The sequence below is a fragment of the Rhinolophus hipposideros genome, assembly GCF_964194185.1.
Source record: "Rhinolophus hipposideros genome assembly, chromosome: 3".
Classification (NCBI taxonomy): domain Eukaryota; kingdom Metazoa; phylum Chordata; class Mammalia; order Chiroptera; family Rhinolophidae; genus Rhinolophus; species Rhinolophus hipposideros.
The window spans coordinates 69,744,480-69,764,223 of record NC_138049.1 but is presented as its reverse complement, the minus strand read 5'-3'; the positions used below and the strand labels follow the sequence as shown (position 1 = coordinate 69,764,223).

Here is a 19,744-nt window from a genome sequence, read left to right as displayed (position 1 = left end):
TCTTCAGGTGTTTCTCAGTGGTTATTGTATAATTTAGTTGTAATTTTGATTTGTTCATGGGAGGAGGCAAGCACAGCATTTACCTACTCCACCATCTTGACCAGAACTCAGCCTGTGGTCTATTTTTAAGATTGTGCCATAAAAGAAACTCATAATTAGCTTTGATAACTGCTGAGGTTTATTACAGTGCTTATAACATACCAGGCACCTAGCCAAGCATTACCCTAAGTATTTCATTTACTCCTCAAAACTACATTAAGAAGTATTTTAAAAGACCAATAACAACTGAGGAAACTTTAGACACTCGGAGTAGGTGTGTAGACAGGGTTGGCTCATCGTTTTCTGTATTCACTCTCTGAGGGCAGGGACCAGAACAGTCTTACTCCCCTGCATCTAATACAGTGCTGGGCAGCCAAGCAGCACTCAAACAATTAATGAATACATGCTCTTTACTAAAAGGAGAGCATTTTCAAGTGATATAAAAGGAGACTTTCATGTGAAAGGGGTATTTGTGTAGAAAGAAAACAGCTTTAAAGGTAGATCCTTTCTTGACAATTTATGGTAAATTTTTTAATTCTTAAAAGTCCATATTGTTAGTGTAATACAAATTTCCCTTCCCATTTTCATCAGGCAGATACCCAACTAAAACCCAACAAGGAAGACCAGTAGTATATTTGAATATGAGATGGAGAGGAGAATCAGAAAAATAGCAAGTCAGCCATGAAATAAATTTATTTTATGATTCAATTTAATCCTCGTGACCCCCACCCTTTTTTATATTCACAATATATACCATTATGATAGCTATTAAGGTTGAAAGGATTAATTAAAAACTATAATTATGTGATAAGACTAGGATACTGTCTACCCTGATTTAGGACAAATTCTTCTACCTCAGCTAAAAATACTGGACAGAAAAAAAAAGGTGAATAATAAAATAAAAATTAACCCTGCAGGTCCTGTTTCCACTATATATTTCCTAAGTGACCTAAGGTATTCAAACAAAGAGTCATAGTATGTTTTTCATTTTTATTAGTAAGAAGAGTTCTGAGTATAAAGAACAAATTTAACTTCACATTTAGAAAAAAAAATGATTCACTCTTGAAGGTTTGTTCATAAAAACCTGTTCTATACATTTTAATCTCCAATTTTAACACCATAATGCTTCTAAGTCTATAACTTAATTTTAGTTTTAAATTTAAAAATTCTGTCTTGTTGCATCTAATGAAAGAGACTAGAAAACATCAGGTAGACAAAAGCAAGAGCAATAAAAATGACCTGAATAAAAAACTTTACTAAAAGGCTTTTTGAAAAGCCTTTAAAACAAAACAACCTAAATATCAGAATACTTTTGGCAGAGAAATTAGCAGCTATGAACAAAAGTAACATTACATAATATCTTATCAAGAACTGCATTACAATATTGTGGTTTACATATATTAGAGTGATTTGCAACATACTAAATGCTTATTTGTATCAGACATAAAAATATCTATTACATTTTTAAAAAAATATAGTTTAGCACTTTGGGGAGATTTGATTCCCAGTAAATGACAGGAACACAATTTAGAAGACAGCTGTTATATCTTTATTAGAGACCTAACCAGGTAAGTCTTGTCAATAATTATGAAATTACATTAAATTATAAGCATTTATAAGAACTCAAGATAAAACAGTAACTCTGGTGTTCTCATCAGTATGTATGATAGGCATTAAAAATCATACTATGAGTGAATGCATAGTAAATTCTTGGGGGGAAGAAAGCTTACGTTAGAATAAGTGCCAATCTACACGTTTTTGTTCTTCCCCTGGCACACTATCTCCACCATTCTTCATTTTAACAGTGTAAACAGAAAACTCTTCTTGGTTGGTGATGTATTATTGCTTCTTAAAGACCAATCATACCCAGCATAATCCAAGGTCATAAATTCCTTTGTAGATGATGTGCACTACAAACAGCAAAAGACCAATGCCATTTCAACAGAAAAACATCCACCTATATAGCAAGGTAGAAGTCCCATTTCTAGAACATTTAACCAAGGTTGCCTCAAAAGTAGTCCTGTAAATCCAATAGTATTATATTATCATTGTCTCTTTGGTTTTATAGTAAGTTCAAATCTTAATAGTACATATTAAAATTTCCAAGTTACATTACTTTGGAAACATAATTGAGTCTAAGTTGTTTCTATCTTGGAATGAAATTTCTTCTATTCCATATATTTGATACGAAATCTCACCTAGACAAAATTAATGTAGGAGAACAAGGAAAGGAATTACTGTTTACATTGGGAACCATGTCAGAGGAACTGTACATGCAAACAAATGTCTTCTGAATTCAACCTCATGTTATTAGCATAGTTGTAGGTAAGTGATTTAATGAGACTTGTAATTGGGAAATGTGTTTAACTCTACTTCCTTCCAAAGGAATGGGCAATCCCCATATTGTGACTGCTTCCACTTAAGAGAAGCTCAGTCTCGCCATGTAAGAAAGGGAGCCCTCGCCCCAACCCATAAAAGACAAGGCTCCCAAGTAGCACCCATTCTCCACCACCTGGGACCTACACTTCCCAACAAAGAGCCTCTCACCCTTAATTTCCACTCAATAATCAGCGGGAAGACTAATTTTGGTCATATTCTCACTGAGCTAAATACAAATAAATAAATAGGGATAAAAATAGAAAACAAATATGAACTCCAATGGAGTTCATATGATCTACTTCTTTTTATTTGCACTTTATTAGAAATCATTCCTTAATAAGGACTTTTTAATATTAAAAAGCTTTAATGCTTATAATAAATACTGTATTAAAATATTTTCGTATTTACAATTGGAAAAATGTATACTCTAGTTAGTCATCTCAGTGCTACTTCTTCAATTTCATCTTCTACAGAATCAACTGCTTTTACTGTTGGTTTATTATTTGCATGTTTTAATCGGTGTCTGTTTGGATTAAAACTTCTTCCTTCACTGAGGAAAAAACCATCTTCATTGTGTTCTCTGTCCCTGTTGCTTTTGTCCCCAAGGAGAAAATTCGGAGGGTCAAAGTCTCCTTTGCTGGCAGCCAGAGAATTCAGGTCACTGCTTTTAGAGGAAACGGTGCTGCTGCCACTGGCACCAAATAGCTGTTCCATCAGATTAGCTTTCTTCTCTTTTCTTGTAGTTAAATCTACACTGTCTTTACAAAGTTTCTCTATACCGTTGTTTTGGAAATCCCAAAGGCCACTCTTTTGGCTAAGCGGATTTGACTTCCCTGATGTTTTTACAAATGAAGGCACATAGCTGCCAAATGCAAGCTCTTTTGGAGACACTGGGCTTCTAATACTTCCTGGATTCTGACCATCTCCTTTTGTAGTTAAAAGACTAGAGTCTTGCAAATGATGCCCATTAAATAATCTCTCTGAGAATTCAGAGAATGTGTATGTTTTGGGACTTCTCTCTGGGGAGTGCAGTTTAGATTCCAAATCAGGTAGCAATGGCAGGGGAAAACATTTCAGGTTCTGAGAATCTTGGAGTTCTCTGTTGATTTCATTCAGTTTAGTGAGCAGCATTTGTCTTTTCAGTCTTTCTTCTTCCTCTTCTTCCAATTTATTAATATTTTGAATTTGGTACATTTCTACTTGGTATCTTCCAGTTTCCAATGCTGGCTTTTCTTCTCTTTCCAGCAAAGACGTCTTTTCTTTTTGCCTTTTAGCAAGTTCTTCTCTTTCCCATTCTGTATAAAATAAAATTTTATAGCAGTCAATATTCTTAAACAGGAAACCCCAACTCTCATCTTTTACAAAACAACAGTCTATGTAATTTGGGTATTATCAGTACAGTAAAAATAGACACCATAAATTTTATTTCTATACTTGATATTCTGGTATTCAAAAAGAATATACTTAATATACATTGCATTTAAGATTCACATTTAAAGAAAAAATTTTGTTCTTCAATTTAAGGGTGAGGAAAAAAGTTCTCTGCCTAATTTTTATACCCAATACAGTGCTGCACACTGAATGGAGGGTGGTGGGATGGATGGAGAAAATACTTTTATTTTAAACTGAAAAATAAATTGAACCTCTGGATGTCACACTCTGAGAATGACACATCACTTATGTAGTATTCTGACAGAAGATGCATTAACCTGAATCTAATTAACAGAAAACTTCAGATAAACCCCAAACGAGGAACATTCTATTAAAAATAATGGACTTGGTATTCATCAGTAATGTTAAGCTCACAAAATATTTTAAAAAGGCTGAGAAGCAGTTCCAGATAAGAAAATGCTATAAAGGACGATACTGTGTCAGCTGACAAAACTGTAATGTGAACAGCAGGTTAGAGAAATGTGTCATATCAAATTTAATTTCCTGAGGTTGAAAACTATACTGGAATGATATGAGAGAATGTCCTTATTTTGGAGAAATAAATATACATGGAAGTACTGTAGGGTACAGGCATGAGGTATACAAAGTAGTCTTAAATAGTTCTTTGACTATTATTGCCACTTTGCTATAATTTCAAAATTATTTCCAAATAAAAAATTAAAATATGTAAGAACACTATGCATTTGGTAATTTTAGTAAATGGCATACATTCTCACTGATGTCAGATATCATTCCAGATAGACTCCAGGAAAAAAAATCAGTCAAAAAGGACAAAGAAAAGTGACAGTCTATTACTTTATTCCTTTTCTGGTACCTAGACAGAAATGAATATAACACCTAATTTTCTGTTCTACAGTTTAACATGTGAAAGCATCTCCCTTTGTGCATTAGCCAATAGTGATGTAAATATAGCTTCTATTTCAACTGTTATATTCTTTTAAATATACACACACAAATGTACATACACTAAGTAACAATTAGGTCATGATTTTATGGTCCGTTAACTTTAAGGGGAAAAAAAGGATTTCTCTGCAAGCAGCTACTATAACTTTAAGGGGAAAAAAAGGATTTCTCTGCAAGCAGCTACTATATAACTAATAAAATACATCCAAAGAATTAGAGTTTCAGCTATACCTTTAAGACATTTTATCCAGATGGAAATGAGTTTATTCCTGAACTTCATTTCCAGTATCTGAAACTGCATTGGTTCACCAAACTTCCACATTAACGGTTGAACACATTAATGATTCACTTTACATATTAAAACCAAAGAAAAATTATAAGAATATATTCAGGACCTCACAAGTCATTAAGAGCTAGTCTACACACTAGGGTTTCAAGGTCAAGCCAATACAGGATTGTACTTCAGTTGTATCTTCATCAAGCTCTAGTTAACACACAAAATTTTTTTCCCCTTTATCTGAATTTCACTTCATCTGAAATTTTTGTAGGTGACTTGTCCTTATTCCGTAACTCCAAAGAGCAACTGACTTAGTTTTCATTTTTTCTTTCCTTAGTAGCATCATTCAAATGTTTGTGGTTCCTGATAGAGTATCCCCTTACCACTGTATCCATTTTTTCTTGTTCTGCCTAATTTTTGTTCTGTAATCCAATTCACTCTTCAGCTCAAAGATATTAGGGGATGTTAATCCTTTCTTTCCCAAGGAATGCTGACTCATCACATGCTCAAACAAACGCTTACCATCCTCCAGCTTCTCAATCTCCTGTTTTACAACATGGAGTGCTTGATCTTTAACAAATTTTTCTTCTCTTTCCAACACTGGATTTAGAATCCCTGCTTCTTCATGATCACCTCTCTCTTGAGACTTCAGGTCCTATTACACATTTTTAAAAAAATGCAAGTTCACATGTAGGAAAAGGGGAAGAAGCTACTTAAATATCATAGTTTATCTCCCATTAAGCATGACATCAACTAAGTTAGAAATTAAAGCAAATTTTCAGTTAAGTCACAAATTACCATCCTCTGAAAGACGTCTTAAAAGCACACTGGATTATTTCTTTAGTTAAAATTTTAAAGAAACATTTATAAGATTATGCCAGAACCAACATAACAAAAGCAAAGCCAATACCCTACATGAAATTCCGAAAAGACAAATTTCAGAAACATTCTTGCTTGTACATTTCACAACATAATCTGATTAATTCAGTTAACCAGAAAAAGCTATTAACCAACTATGAGATGGTGTTGAACTATTAGGTTGGTGCAAAAGTAATTGCGGTTTAAAAGGTTAAAAATTGCAAAAACTGCAATTACTTTTGCACCAACCTAATATATAAAACAGGCAGTAACAACTGCACTGAATCTTTCAAGTTTATAATAGAATTTGAATCTTGCTTATACCTTTAGGCTCAAAGCCTTCAATCAATAAATTTTGTAATATTTAAGTCAAATAAAAACAAATTCCTTGTTTCTTATGGTCACTTTCATGCGTGTAATTTTTCTTAACAAAATTAAAATACCTATTATTAATAGACTTGTATAGTAAAGCATTGTCCCCTAATATATCTATCTTCCCCTTCTTCCTTTTTTGTTACAGAATACCTTGAGTTTTAGCAGGGCATAGGGATGCTCAACTGGAGACTGTATTTACTAGCCTCCCTTGCAGCCAGACAGGACCAATAGGGTGAGAGAGGGAAGTATTTATAAAAACAAAAGCTGCTTGCCCTTTCCTTCTCATAGGGGTGGTGAGCCAGTTCCAATCATGTAAAAGAGGACTACAGTCTTTAACGTGGAAGAACGGTAAGACAGAGGATTACTACCATGGATCCAAGCTGTCACCTATCTTGGACTACCCACTGACCTTCAGTCTATTACGAGAAAGAAACTCGTATCTTGCTTGAGCAATTGTATTCTGGGTCTCTTTCCAATAACAACTTAGCCTGTACTTTAAGTAACATAGCTCCCATTTGCTGAGGCCCTTTAAAGTGGCAGGATCAATCTTAAGAGCTTTATAATTTCAGAATTAGTTATTACCACAACCCTGAAGGGTAACACACCCCCATTTTACAAATTAGGAAATTAAGGCTCCAAGAAGTCATATAACTGTTAGAACCAGAATTTAATTAAAAAGCAATTCTAAATTCAAGTCTATACTCTTTTCACCATATCAGGTTACCGCTCCTCCTGCTGAAACCTATAAAGACCAAATATTTTTTATTTTCTTAAAGTTAAGAATTATTTTGCTATTCCACACTTTCCCTTTGACAAATTAACATGATCTAATCTCAATGATAGTGCAAATATAGAAAGAAAGTGCAAATATAGAAAGAAACAGCAGATACAGCTAACTGGTCTAGATTGTAAAACAAAAACAAAATAAACATAAAAAACTAGAGTAGTACATACAGGAACCAAATCAGTCCATCCTTTCTGTTTTATACAAGAAGAAAAGATCACAGGTCACTGGGAAACTTACAGGGTACAAAAATATAGAATTCTATGAAATATGATGGCTCTCTGGCACATTTTTTCCTTTGGATTTTAAACTGTCAACACTAAAGAGAAAAACCTCTTAAAGAAAAGAACTTTCCAGTATTCGGAATATAAGTCCTTTTAAATGAAGGTACAACACACAGCCCCACTCCCCCGAATGCCACTCTTAATTTGAATGGTATAAAATCAGATTCCACTGCAATTAGTTACCTCAGCATTCAACTAATCTGTAAAATTTTCTTACATAGGAGGCCGAAAAAATGAAATGTAGTCAAATTCTAACATATCATTTGAAAACTACTATAATTTGCTATTAAACTTAAAAGGAGGATTTTTAGAGATTATCTGGGTAAAGTAAGTAACTTTTTTTTTCTTCTCTTTTACCTCCAACTAGACAGTACAATCAACTTTTCTGAGCATCTGAAAGATGCAATGTGAACTAACAGTCAATCCAAAGGAATTTAATAAATACACAGATGTTATCTCTATTTCTTTAAAAGGCTAGTTGCATATTTACAGATATAGCACTAGCATCATTGCTGAAATTTTAAAATGTTTGATACTGTGTTTTAGGAATAACTTCAAACCTAGAGTTTAGTACCTAATCATGTTGCTAAACTCACCAAAGTAAGATGTTCAGGTTCTTCCCATCTGTTTTCATAACAGACAACTGCTTGTGGTATAATAGGAAATTCTTCCAGCTTCAAGTCTTCACTGGTTTGTACTCCTTTTGTACACTGGTATATAAAATCACTCTGGCATGCAGCTACGATGGAAATTATAAAAGAATTTTCTAATTGTATTGAACATTGGTTAAGATATATGGAATTCAACTGGTACGTGTGTATATATATACATATGTATTCACCATCTAAGTGAGATAATGCATGTTTTGCTCAGCTCCATGACTACTCACCATTATGTTTTTGTTTCTAGGATTTACTGGCAATTATGTAACTTGAGGACGATACTTACAGGTAAGTCCTATTAAGCTTTTACAAAGTTTATGTTTCTAACTTTTTGTAACTCACAGAAGAGAAAAATTATACTTTTGTTTTAAAAAAATGTAGATATGCATAACAATACCAAAGTATTTATGAGTAAAATAAAATAGCTGGGACTTGCTTTAAAATACTCTAAAAATTAGATGAAACATAATTAGTAAAATGTATAACTGTTAAAGCTAGGTGATAAAGGTTCATTATACTAAAATCTCTAGTTTGGGGTGTGCTTATGTGTTGTCATAAAAACTAACATTAAATATTAAACTTGTCAATAGATTAAAGGAAACAAATTCATTTCAGTAAGTTCTTTCCCCTTTGCCTTCCATTTCAGAATTTTTGTTATTAATAAGTAATAGTTACAACAAGTTTTTCAACAATAATAGCTACTATACCATTTTTTCTTGATATAACTTCTTTTTCTTTCTTTGGAGAAGACTTTGGTAGACGATTAGAATATATGTTTTTTATATCCAGTTCTCTCTCTTTTTCCTGAAAACAAACGCAATACAATTAAGGCTGTAAAGTCTCTGTTTAAAACAAAACTCCTCACTTTGTCAACTGGTACTTCACTTACCTAATTGGAATATTTCTAATTCAGCTTCCCTTAGTAACTACCTAATGATAGAAAGGAAAGTCTCTAGGACACTTAGGGTAGGGTAGAGCAATGATTCTCCCTGCAAAGTCCAATACATATTGGCAGTCAAAAAATGAGAGAAACCCATTCCTACTTACAGAGCTACGTAGTATTGTCCTAAGTTGTCTTCCAGGCTTAGTCACAGAGACAAAAAATTTGGTATCTCTCAAATGTGAGTTATGAATTATTAACAAGTTAAAAATTAGACCTTTTTAAAAACACAAGTGTTCTTGACCATTTTGGGGCTACAGCTTTCTCTGACAATTTGATTAAGAAAGTGAAAATTCTATGCAAGATAATGCATAAACACTAAATTTTGCACAAAACTTCAACCCATCAACTACCTCAGGATAGAATTAAGAACACCTGCTTTAACAGAATTAACTAATTTGAATGCTTCCTCTAAACATTGTGAAAATGAAGAGCATTATTTGAAATAACTTTAAATGATTAATCCTGGAGTTATCTGAGGAAAAACACTAGATTATTCAACTAGACAACACAGAAAATCTCTAGTTCACATAATTTTCTTCTAGGGTTTTATAACTTATTTCATTTATATCATTCATATTAGTGTAGTCAATGTTTCATTTTTGATGTGCTATACTGATTATATTAACACACCTTTTCTTTGTAAGTGCCAAAGAGATTATAATTGTAAATGACACTGTACCACTTACAAATATGAAAAGTAATAGTGTTGTAAAATATTGAGTTTTCATCTAACATATATTATAGAGAGAAAATGCAATTTAAAATAAAGGGCTTACCTTTAATTTGAGATAGAGCTGTTGTAGTTCCTTTTGAAGAACTTTATTTTCATCATGAGCCTCATATGCCCTTTTCCTTTCAGCAAGCAACTGTCGTTGGAAACTGTTAGTACTCAGCTCAAGGTTTTTTGATAGTTCCTATGATATGTGTACACATAAAAAATAGTACTTAAAAATAATTCAACAGTAAAACATTGTACTTAGCATCAAAGTGACTTTTTCAGTAGACATACAAACTAGGCTTGGATTTGTGTTTGGGAATATAAACTAAACTGGGAAATAGACTTACCAACAATTTAGTAACATACTTAGCCTATTATTCCTTTTTTTGTTTTTCACGATGATTTGTAAATAAATTCTTAAGCATTTGCCTGAAGCATATGAATAGTCATTTAAGTTGGGAGCAAAAGACAACCACAGGATGTGATGAGAAACATGGGTTTTTGAGAATCACTGTTTGGGCAAAGAGATACCAAGACAGCTGTGTAAAATTACACAGCACTATTCAAGGTGCAGAGATTACCTCGTAAAATGTTTCTGAATAAAAACAACAGCCATTTCCACAGTCTTCAAACACGTTCCATGAAGCTTATGAAAGAATTTAGGTTAAAATTATTTTCTTTTAGGTGATGCCAGTATCATGATGGTTTGAGTCATTTTCTTTTTCTCTCTCCTTTGATTTAAAACTAATCAGACATCTGTAAGGGAACAAAAATGCCCTTGCACAGCATACTAGGACACCCTAGAGATCCACCCATCTGTACACCTAAAAGTGGGTGGAGTGGATCTCACAGCAGGCTGCAGAGCCAGGAGAGTGGCGGTGGCAGCAGAGGTGGGTAAGGTGGTGAGTGGCGGGGCGGGGTAGGGAAGGGTCGGCCCTACTGTGCATGCTGCGGCTGGAGGGACCTGTTGCTCTCTCTCTGAGAAGAGACCATAGTAACGAGGGAGAGGAAAAGGAAGAAGGCAGACCAGAGAACTGAAGGAACATATCTCCTACTGTATGCCCCAGGATTTCTGGCAAGAGACCCACCCACAGACCTCTGGGACTCACCCTACCGGAGGATCCCCCACATGGGCACCCCATGTGTTCAGCACATACCTCCCCTCACTCTACCGCCACCACTGTTTTTTCTCCGCTAACTTTTTTTTATGCATGAGCGCCCAACCTCAGCAGTGAGATGGCTTTGGTAAGAGAAACCAAAACCATGTGCCATAGTGCCTGCCACCTTCTGGAAAACAAGAGGAAGCCTCCTAATTACAAACCTGTTGCATTGTCAGAATCAAGTAAACAAAGGTGTTTGGCAGAGGCACTTTTCATCAGACACAATGAAAAATTACAGTAACATGGCATCACGAAAAGAAAATGATAATTTTCTAGCAACCAAACCCAAAGACATGGAATATTGTATCTAACTCATAAAGAATTCAAAATAATTGTTAAGAAATTTAACAAGCTTCAAGAAAATTCAGAAAGGCAATACAATGACTTCAGGAATAAAATTAATGGATAGAAGAAGTACTTTACCAAAGATATTGAAATTCTAAAACAGAACCAAACAAATTCTGGAGCTAAAGAGCTCAAAAGATATGGAGAATGCATTAAAAAACACTGCAAATAGAGTAGATCAGATGGAAGAGAGAATAAGTGAGCTAGTAGATAAGAATTTAGAAATGATCCGGGTGGAAGAGGAGAAAGAAGATTTTTTAAAAGTGAAAAAACCCTACAAGAACTGTCAGACTGCATTAAAAGAGCCAACCTAAGATTAATGGATATACCAAAAGGAGAAGAGAGGAAGAATGGAGCAGAGGACTTACTTAGATAAATAATTGCTGAGAAATTCTCAAACCTGAGAAAGGAACTGGAGATTTAAGTCCATGAAGCTAATAAAACCTCTAAGTATTATCTCAAGAAAAAAATACCACTAAGTCACATTATATTAAAACTGTCAAATAGTCAATGACAAAGCATTTTAAAGACAACTGGAGAGAAACAAAACAAAACCCCAGTAACCTACAAAGTAACCCACATACGGCTATGAGCATATTTCTCAGCAGAAACTCTATAGTCCAGGAGAGAATGAAAGGACGTATTCAAACTATTAAAATATTTAAATTGCCAGACAAGAATACTCTATCCAGCAGTTACATTTCAGATATGGAGAAATATGACATTCCCAAACAAACAAAAGCAGAGGGAGTTTACCACCTCTAGACCTGCCTTACAAGAAATGTTGAAAGGAGCGCTTCAAGTTGAAATGAAAAGATAAAGGTACACAAAATTCTGATTAAGGAGGTAAACAGAATTAGAAAAGTACAACTCTTTTATAGAATAGTGTATTAAACAATTACAGCATAAAGGTTAAAATAAAAGAACATTAAAAATAACTATAGCCGGGCCGGCCGGTGGCTCAGGCGGTTAGAGCTCCATGCTCCCAACTCCAAAGGCTGCCGGTTTGTTTCCCACATGGGCCAGTGGGCTCTCAACCACAAGGATGCCGGTTCAATTCTTCGAGTCCCACAAGGGATGGTGGGCAGCACCCCCTGCAACTAAGTAAGATTGTATACAGCACCTTGAGCTGAGCTGCCGCTGAGCTCCCGAACGGCTCAGTTGGTTGGAGTGCGTCCTCTCAACCACAAGGTTGCCAGTTCGACGCCCGCAAGGGATGGTGGGCTGTGTAACTGGCAACTAGCAACTGGATCTGGAGCTGAGCTGCGCCCTCCACAACTAAGACTGAAACGACAACTTGACACTGAACGGCACCCTCCACAACTAAGATTGAAAGGACAACAACTTGACTTGTTGGAAAAAAATCCTGGAAGTACACACTGTTCCCCAAAAACACTGTTCCCCTACCCCAATGAAAAAAAATAACTATAGCTACCACAACTTGGTAATGAAACCACAACAAAGAGATAATCTGTAATATCAAAAATATAAAACGAGGAGAGTAAAAAGATGGAAACTTAACAAGTGAATGAAAATAAATTGCTATCAGCAGAAGAAAGACTTGAAGTCAAGATGGAAGATTAGGTAACTGCTGTGTTCACCTCCCACAACCACATAAAAATTATAACTGAATTATACAACCACCACCACTGAGAACCACCTGAAGACTAGCTAAACAGACCTGTAACTAAGGATATAAAAGAGCCATGACAAGGAGAAGGAGTGGAGGCTCAGATGGGTAGGTCCCACACCCATGGTGCAGCGATTAAGAATTGGGAGGAATCTGTCAACTGCAGAGGTACCCCACGAAGAGTAATCCAGCCCCACAATGGGCCCCCTGCCCCAGGGCACCAGTGCCAGGAAGAGAAGTCCCACAACATCTAACTGTGAAAATCAGCAAGAGATTGCATTCGCGTGAGACAGGGCTGCTGGAGACATTTATGGAGCTGGTTGGGTAGCTTTCATGTGGTTTGAATTCAGTCACCTTTGTGTCGAGGGGCCTGCACATGAACTCACTCACTCACAAACTTATTTGTTCTGGGCTCCAGTGCAGGAGTAGCAGCGATAAAAGCACCAGGAACATAGGGGAAGAAACTGAATTGACTAGTTTTAGGGCTAGGGCTGAGGGAGCCGGGTTCAGGGAAGCTCTCTCAGGGGATGGTGGTAATGGCAGCAGCTATTTCCCTTTGTTGAGTGCTCCTCTCAACCCAGCGAGCAGGTACAGGTGGAAACCAAATCTACATTCTCCATTAACCTGGCTAATACCATTTGCCCTGCCCTGGTGATTCACTGAGACCCCACTCCACCCAACTTGCATGCTTGGCCCAAGTCTCTCCCACTGAGAGACTTTTCATACCAGTGGCCAGCCTTGGCTCATGCTGCAGACTTTCCTAAAATCTATCAAAGGTCCACAAACCCCAAACAAGGAGCAGCTGGCCTCAGCACACCCTGTACTTCTTGCTAAGTGGCCCCAAGCCCAGCACAAGTGCCAACCAGTCTCCATTTGCATTGTAACTCCCATCATGTGGCACTCCCAGGCCTGGCCTAAGGTGCAGCAAGTGTTGGCACGGAAAACAGCTTAAACTAAGTGGCCAAAAGCCTGGCATAAGTAGTGGCTGGATTCAGATCACACAGTGATACCCACAAAAGGTTCCCAACCTGACACAAGTGACAGCCAGCCTCAGTTCACAACATAGCCTCTTGCAAGCCACACGAAACATAGATCTTTTATATTTCCCACCAAGTAGCACCAAGCCAGACACAAATGGTGGCTGACATTGGTCTGTAACGAAGCCCCTCCCAAGAGGCTCCAGAACCAACACAAAGGTGGCTGGATTCAGACCCCATGAAACCATAACCCAACCAGCTCCACAAATGACACATTTAAAGCGTGGACTCGACTGGCACCAAAGCCCCGCTAAAGTGACTCCTGCTCTATGGGATCAAACCCTACAGAACAATTTGTCCACTGCAATCATGGCCAGCACTCACAGCCAGTCAGCCTGAGAGTCAATCCCACCTACTGATGTGCCGTCAGCAATCAAGGCTCAGTTACAACAGGAGAGACACCCCAGAAGCACCTGGCTCAGGTGAAGAGGGAGACTGCACCACCGGGCCTCACAAGACACTTACTACATAAGGCCACTCTGTCAAGACTGGGAGATACAGCAGATCTACCTAATACATAGAAACAAACACAGGGAGACAGACAAAATGAGGAGACAAAGAAACATGTCCCAAATACAAGAACAGGACAAAACTCCAGAAAGTTAACTAAATGAAATGGAGACAAGCAATCTACCAGATAACAGAGTTCAAAACACTGGTTATAAGGGATGCTCAATAAACTTAGGAGAAGAATACATGAATTCAATGAGAACTTCAACAAAGAAGAAATCATTAAAAAAAAAGGTCAGAAATGAACAAAGAACTGAAATGGAGGATACATTACAGGGAATGAACAGTAGATTAGATAAAGCAGAGGATCAAATCAGCGATCTGAAAGACAAAGTAGCAGAAAACACCAAATCAGAACAGCAAAACTAAAAAAAATAATTGAAAAAAATGAGTACAGTTTAAGGGACCTCTGAGACACATTAACTGTACTGACATTTGCACCCTAGGAGTACTAGAAGCAGAGGAGAGAAGGAGTACTAGAAGGAGAAGAGAGAGAATATGGGATTTAAACCTATTTGAAGCAATTATGGCAAAGAAAATACAGACAGTGCAGGAAGTGTAGAGTCCCAAACAAGAAGAATCAAAAGAGGCCCACATGAAGACATATCATAGTTAAAATGCCAAAGCTTAAAGACAAAGAGAAAATACTAAAAGTAGCAAGAGGAAAGCAGTTAGTGACATACAACAGAGTCCCCATAAGATTATCAGCAGATTTTTTAACAGAAACTTTGCAGGTGAGAATGCACTGGCACAACTAAGATTACTGTCCCCAGAAAGGCTATGATTTAGTATCAAAGGAGAGATAAAGAGTTTCCCAAATGAAAAAAATGCTGGAGTTCAACACCACTAAACCAGTATTACAAGAAATGTTAAAAGGACTGAAGTAAAACAGCAAAGATCAAAAGTATGAATCAGAAAATACAGGAAAGAAAAAGATTCTCACTGACAAAGGCAAACAGTAAAAGTAGTGAATAAACAATTATAAAGCTAGTACAAAGGTTAAGAGTTATATGTAGAAAGATGTGTTATTACAACATAAATTAAGGGATTCACACAAACACACACATGCCTCTATGTTCATCAAAAATATTGGCCTATAATTTTCTTTTTTGTAGGGTTTTTGTCTGTTTTTTTTGGTAGTGTTTTTGTCTTTTTACTTTTTAAAGAAGTAAAAAGTAATGGCAAAGATAAATGTTGAGGGATGAATAAAAGAGACAAAAGAGACTTTAAAACAGGACTGTAGCAAGAAACAAAGAAAGGCATTTCATAATAATAAACAGATCAATCCAACAAGAGGATATAACTCCATGAACACCTACGTACCCAATGTAAGAGAACCTACATTATAAAACGAATATTTCTAGATATAAAGGGAGAGTTCAAAAGAATACAGTCCTAGTACGGGATTTTAACACATTATTGACATCAATGGGTAGATCCAGACAGAAAATCAACAAAGAAACAGTGGCCCTAAATGAAACAGATCAAATGGATTTAATTGATTTTTAAAAGAACATTTCACCATAAAGCAGCAGAATATACATTCTATTCATATGCACATGGAACATTTTCCAGTATAGACCATGTTAGGCCACAAAACAACTCTCAAAATTTAAGAAGACTGAAATCATATTAAGCATCTTCTCCGGTCACGATGGTATGAAACTAGAAATCGATTACAAGAAAAAAACTAAAAAACACAGAAATTCATGAAGGCTAAATAGCACGCTATTAAAGCATGAATGGGTTAACAACGAGATCAAGGAAGAAATCAAAAGATACCTTGAGACAAATGAAAACTAATATACAGTGACCCAAACTCTAGGGGACACTGCCAAAGCAGTTCTAAGAGGGAAATACAGAGCAATACATGCCTCCCTTGAGAAACAAGAAAAATCTCAAACAATCTAAACTTACACTCTAAAAAACTGACAAAAGAACAAACAGCCCAAAGTGAGTAGAAGGAAGGAAATAAAGATCAGAGCAGAAATAATGAAATAAGAGTCTAAAAAAACAAAGTATCAACGAAACTGAGAGCTGGTTCTTTGAAACGATAAACAAAATCGATAAACCTTTAGCCAGATTCATCAAGAAAAAAATAAGAGAAGGCCCAGATAAACAAAATCAGCAATGACACCACAGAAATACAAAAAGATTGTAAGGAAATAATAAACAATTATCTGCCAAAAAATTGTACAACGTGGAAGAAATGGGTAATTCCTAGAAACATACAATCTTCCAAGGATCAATCAGGTAGAAACAGAAAACCTGAACAGACTGATAACTCTGAATGAAATCAAATCAGCAATCAAAAAACTCCCAACAAACAAAAGCCCTGGACCAGATGGCTTCATAGCAGAATTTTTACCAAACATTCAAAGAAAAACTAATACCTATCCTTCTCAAACTATTCCAAAAAAGTGAAGAGGTGTGAAGGCTTCTAAACTCATTTTATGAGGCCAGCATTATACTGATGCCAAAACCAGACAAAAACCGTACAAAAAAGAAAATTATAGGCCAATATTTTTGATGAACATAGATGCAAAAATCCTCAACGAAGTATTAGTAAACCAAATTCAGCAATACATTAAAAAGATCACATAACTAGGTCAAGTGGGATTTATTCCAGCGATACAAGGTTGGGTCATATCCTCAAATCAATTAAGGTGATATACCATATAAACAAAATGAAGGTTAAAAATCTTATGATCATATCAACAGATGCAGAAAAGACATTTGATAAAATCCAACATCAATTTATGATAAGCACTCTCAGCCATGTATCAAAAACATACCATGTATAAAAACACCAAATACACTGTAAAAAGCTTAATTTACTTATTTATAGTTTTGACTTTCCCTTGGCTGAGAGAGCTCTCACAGCAGGCATTATTCCCATACTTTTTCCCTACCTTTGCTTTCCAAACTTCTTGTAAATTCTAAGCAACTCTAAACCCTGACTCAGGGCTTCTGTTTGATACATATCTATACAAAAAAAAAGTCTACACATTTTAAGAAAGGAAAAAACTGTATTAAAATTGTAATAATATATACTGATAACAAAAGATGAACACCAAGTCATGTGCATACATTTTTTTGGCACTCTCGGTACATACAGCAGGTAGTATCTAATATAATAAGTTCTCTGTGTAATAGTTATGGGGTAGTATTCTTTTCATCTCTCATTTCAAATAAAAAATATTTTTAATGGACTTGCTATAATCTCAGACTAGTAACGCCAGCTCTCATATCAGTTTTTATTTGGGGGACTAGAGGTACACCTTGTCCCAAAAGATGCCTTTCACAAATGTTCAAAGAAATAAAAAACAAAGTATTGTTCATGTGGCATTTCTTATACAAGGGCCCCAAAATGTCAGTTTTATAGACCGTAGCTCTTATAGTGGATCATTTTCAATTTTAGAGAAACAGATAATCAAATAGTGTATTTCCCCAAAATGACTATGATCCACAGAATTAAACATTTATCCATTAACATGTAGCCCATTAATGTATACAACTTTTTTGCATTTTGCTCTTAAATATATAATCTTAAATTTTTCCTAATCTCTTACTCTGAAAGATAATACTAAAACAAAGTTTTCATTTCCAAGCAAACGCTAAACTGCAATAAGCAGTCTTAATAGAGCACATCAAATGCCCAGTGAAAAACAACACAAAACAGCACAATTAAAAGCTGTAGGAATTTTACCTTAATTCTTCTCTCGGTGTCATCTAATTTTAACTCTGCTGTAACTAGTTTCTTTGCCAAATCATCTCGTTCAGGTAGGTGTCTAGCTTCAGAGATCTTTTTCAGTTTCTGAAAGGAAAATTTTGTCCTAAATAGTTCACCTTCCGTATCTTTCACCCTTTTCTCAGTTGCCCGTTCTTTCTCTTGAGATTTTCTTAAGCGTTCTTTGAGTGCCGTAATTTCATTGTTATGACGAGCAATAAGTTGTGAGATTTCATTTTCTGTATCTTCAAACTTATTCAGGGCTTTCTCCTGTCTGTACTGAAGCCTTTTCAAAGCCTTATTTTCTTTTAGCAGCTCAGCTAACTTGACCTGGAGTTCAGTTACTTCATTCTGCAATTCATTGATTTTTAGCAGTCTTGCAGAAAGAACCCGTTTTGTAACAAGATCAATATCTTTCCGTGGTGGCTCCCTATTGAGGCTCTGGGAACGAAATCCCACTCGGACTCCCTTTCTGTTTGGTGGACCCTTAGGACTTGGTTTCCTAGGGGCTAAAAAAGAAACAGTAATAAAGTGAAAGCTGTACCAAATGGAGTATTATTTTTAATTGTAACACAAGTGGATCCATAATATTCTTTAGTTATTTTGTTTCTTAAAATATGATTTTACAGCATTTTGTTAAATATCAGGTTTTATTTAGAGCTCTTAACATAATGTTTTTATTAAGAAAGGTCTGGAATCTTTTAGGAAAGGTCAAGAATATTCTGATCCATCAAAATGATACACCAATAGGTTATAGGAAGTCATTTTACATTGTTTTAAAAGACGGCAGTATCAGGTTTTACCATTTTCTACTTTATAATAAGATGGCCAGTCAGAATCCGACATGGGCATCATCAGCATTAGCATGGTACCTAATAAACACGGGACAAAACATCATGATATTCAAGTCATTTGCGTGAAGATATTTGGGATCATTATTTCAAATGTGGAAATGTATGTTTCTCTAAATTAATTAGAACTCTTTCTTCATTTGGGGACACAGGATAACAGCATGTTCAGTGAGAAGATTTGGGTTTGGAACTCAGATTTACCACTTAGGAACTCCTTGGGCAATTCAACTAATCCTTTGCTATTGTCCCTAATCCATAGAATGAGGATACCATCTACGTGACTAGGTTGTGAAGATTAAATGAAGGATGCATGTAAAACAAAGTTCTCCACAAACATTCTGTCAGTAATAAGAACTCAATCCCATTCATCAGTGACTGAAAACGGAAAACACTTCAGCATTTAGAGATGTGATTGTAAACACTTTCTCAGCGGCTTGTTTTGTGATGTTCATATGAAAACATCTAACAATTCGAAAACAAGATAAAAACTAAACACTACATCCTAAAAGTATAAACATGACATCCTTAAAGTGTACATATGAGATCACATTTCACAAAAATTTTGAATGTTACTACGTTTACTAAAAGTTCATTAAACTTAGGCCTCAATATACAGAACACCTTTAAAAGAGGGTTCTAGATGTCTGCCACAGTTCAGAATAAAGAACTTTAATCTCCAAGGTGGCTGCATTTTCAAGGAGAAAATGCATTCCAGAGTTAAAAAAATAAAGAAAAAGTAGAAAAATCCAACCGTTCCCTACCCATCTCTCCAGCCACGGATACTTATATAGACAAAGAATAACAAGC

General features: G+C 35.7%; 1 protein-coding gene across 2 annotated transcripts in view; it reads right to left on the bottom strand.

The window, feature by feature from the left end:
• Window positions 1-1,015: 1,015 nt before the first annotated feature.
• LCA5 (lebercilin LCA5) overlaps window positions 1,016-19,744 on the bottom strand; it is a 143,771-nt gene continuing 125,042 nt past the window's right edge. For both annotated transcript variants that reach the window (XM_081038353.1, XM_081038352.1), the window contains exons 3-8: window positions 18,066-18,595; window positions 9,733-9,870; window positions 8,721-8,817; window positions 7,948-8,090; window positions 5,573-5,705; window positions 1,016-3,713 (exon numbers count right to left, since the gene is read on the bottom strand). In XM_081038353.1, the coding sequence (XP_080894479.1) occupies window positions 2,854-3,713; window positions 5,573-5,705; window positions 7,948-8,090; window positions 8,721-8,817; window positions 9,733-9,870; window positions 18,066-18,595 (1,901 nt within the window). In that variant the 3' untranslated portion in view covers window positions 1,016-2,853. The remainder of the gene's footprint in view (window positions 3,714-5,572; window positions 5,706-7,947; window positions 8,091-8,720; window positions 8,818-9,732; window positions 9,871-18,065; window positions 18,596-19,744) is intronic.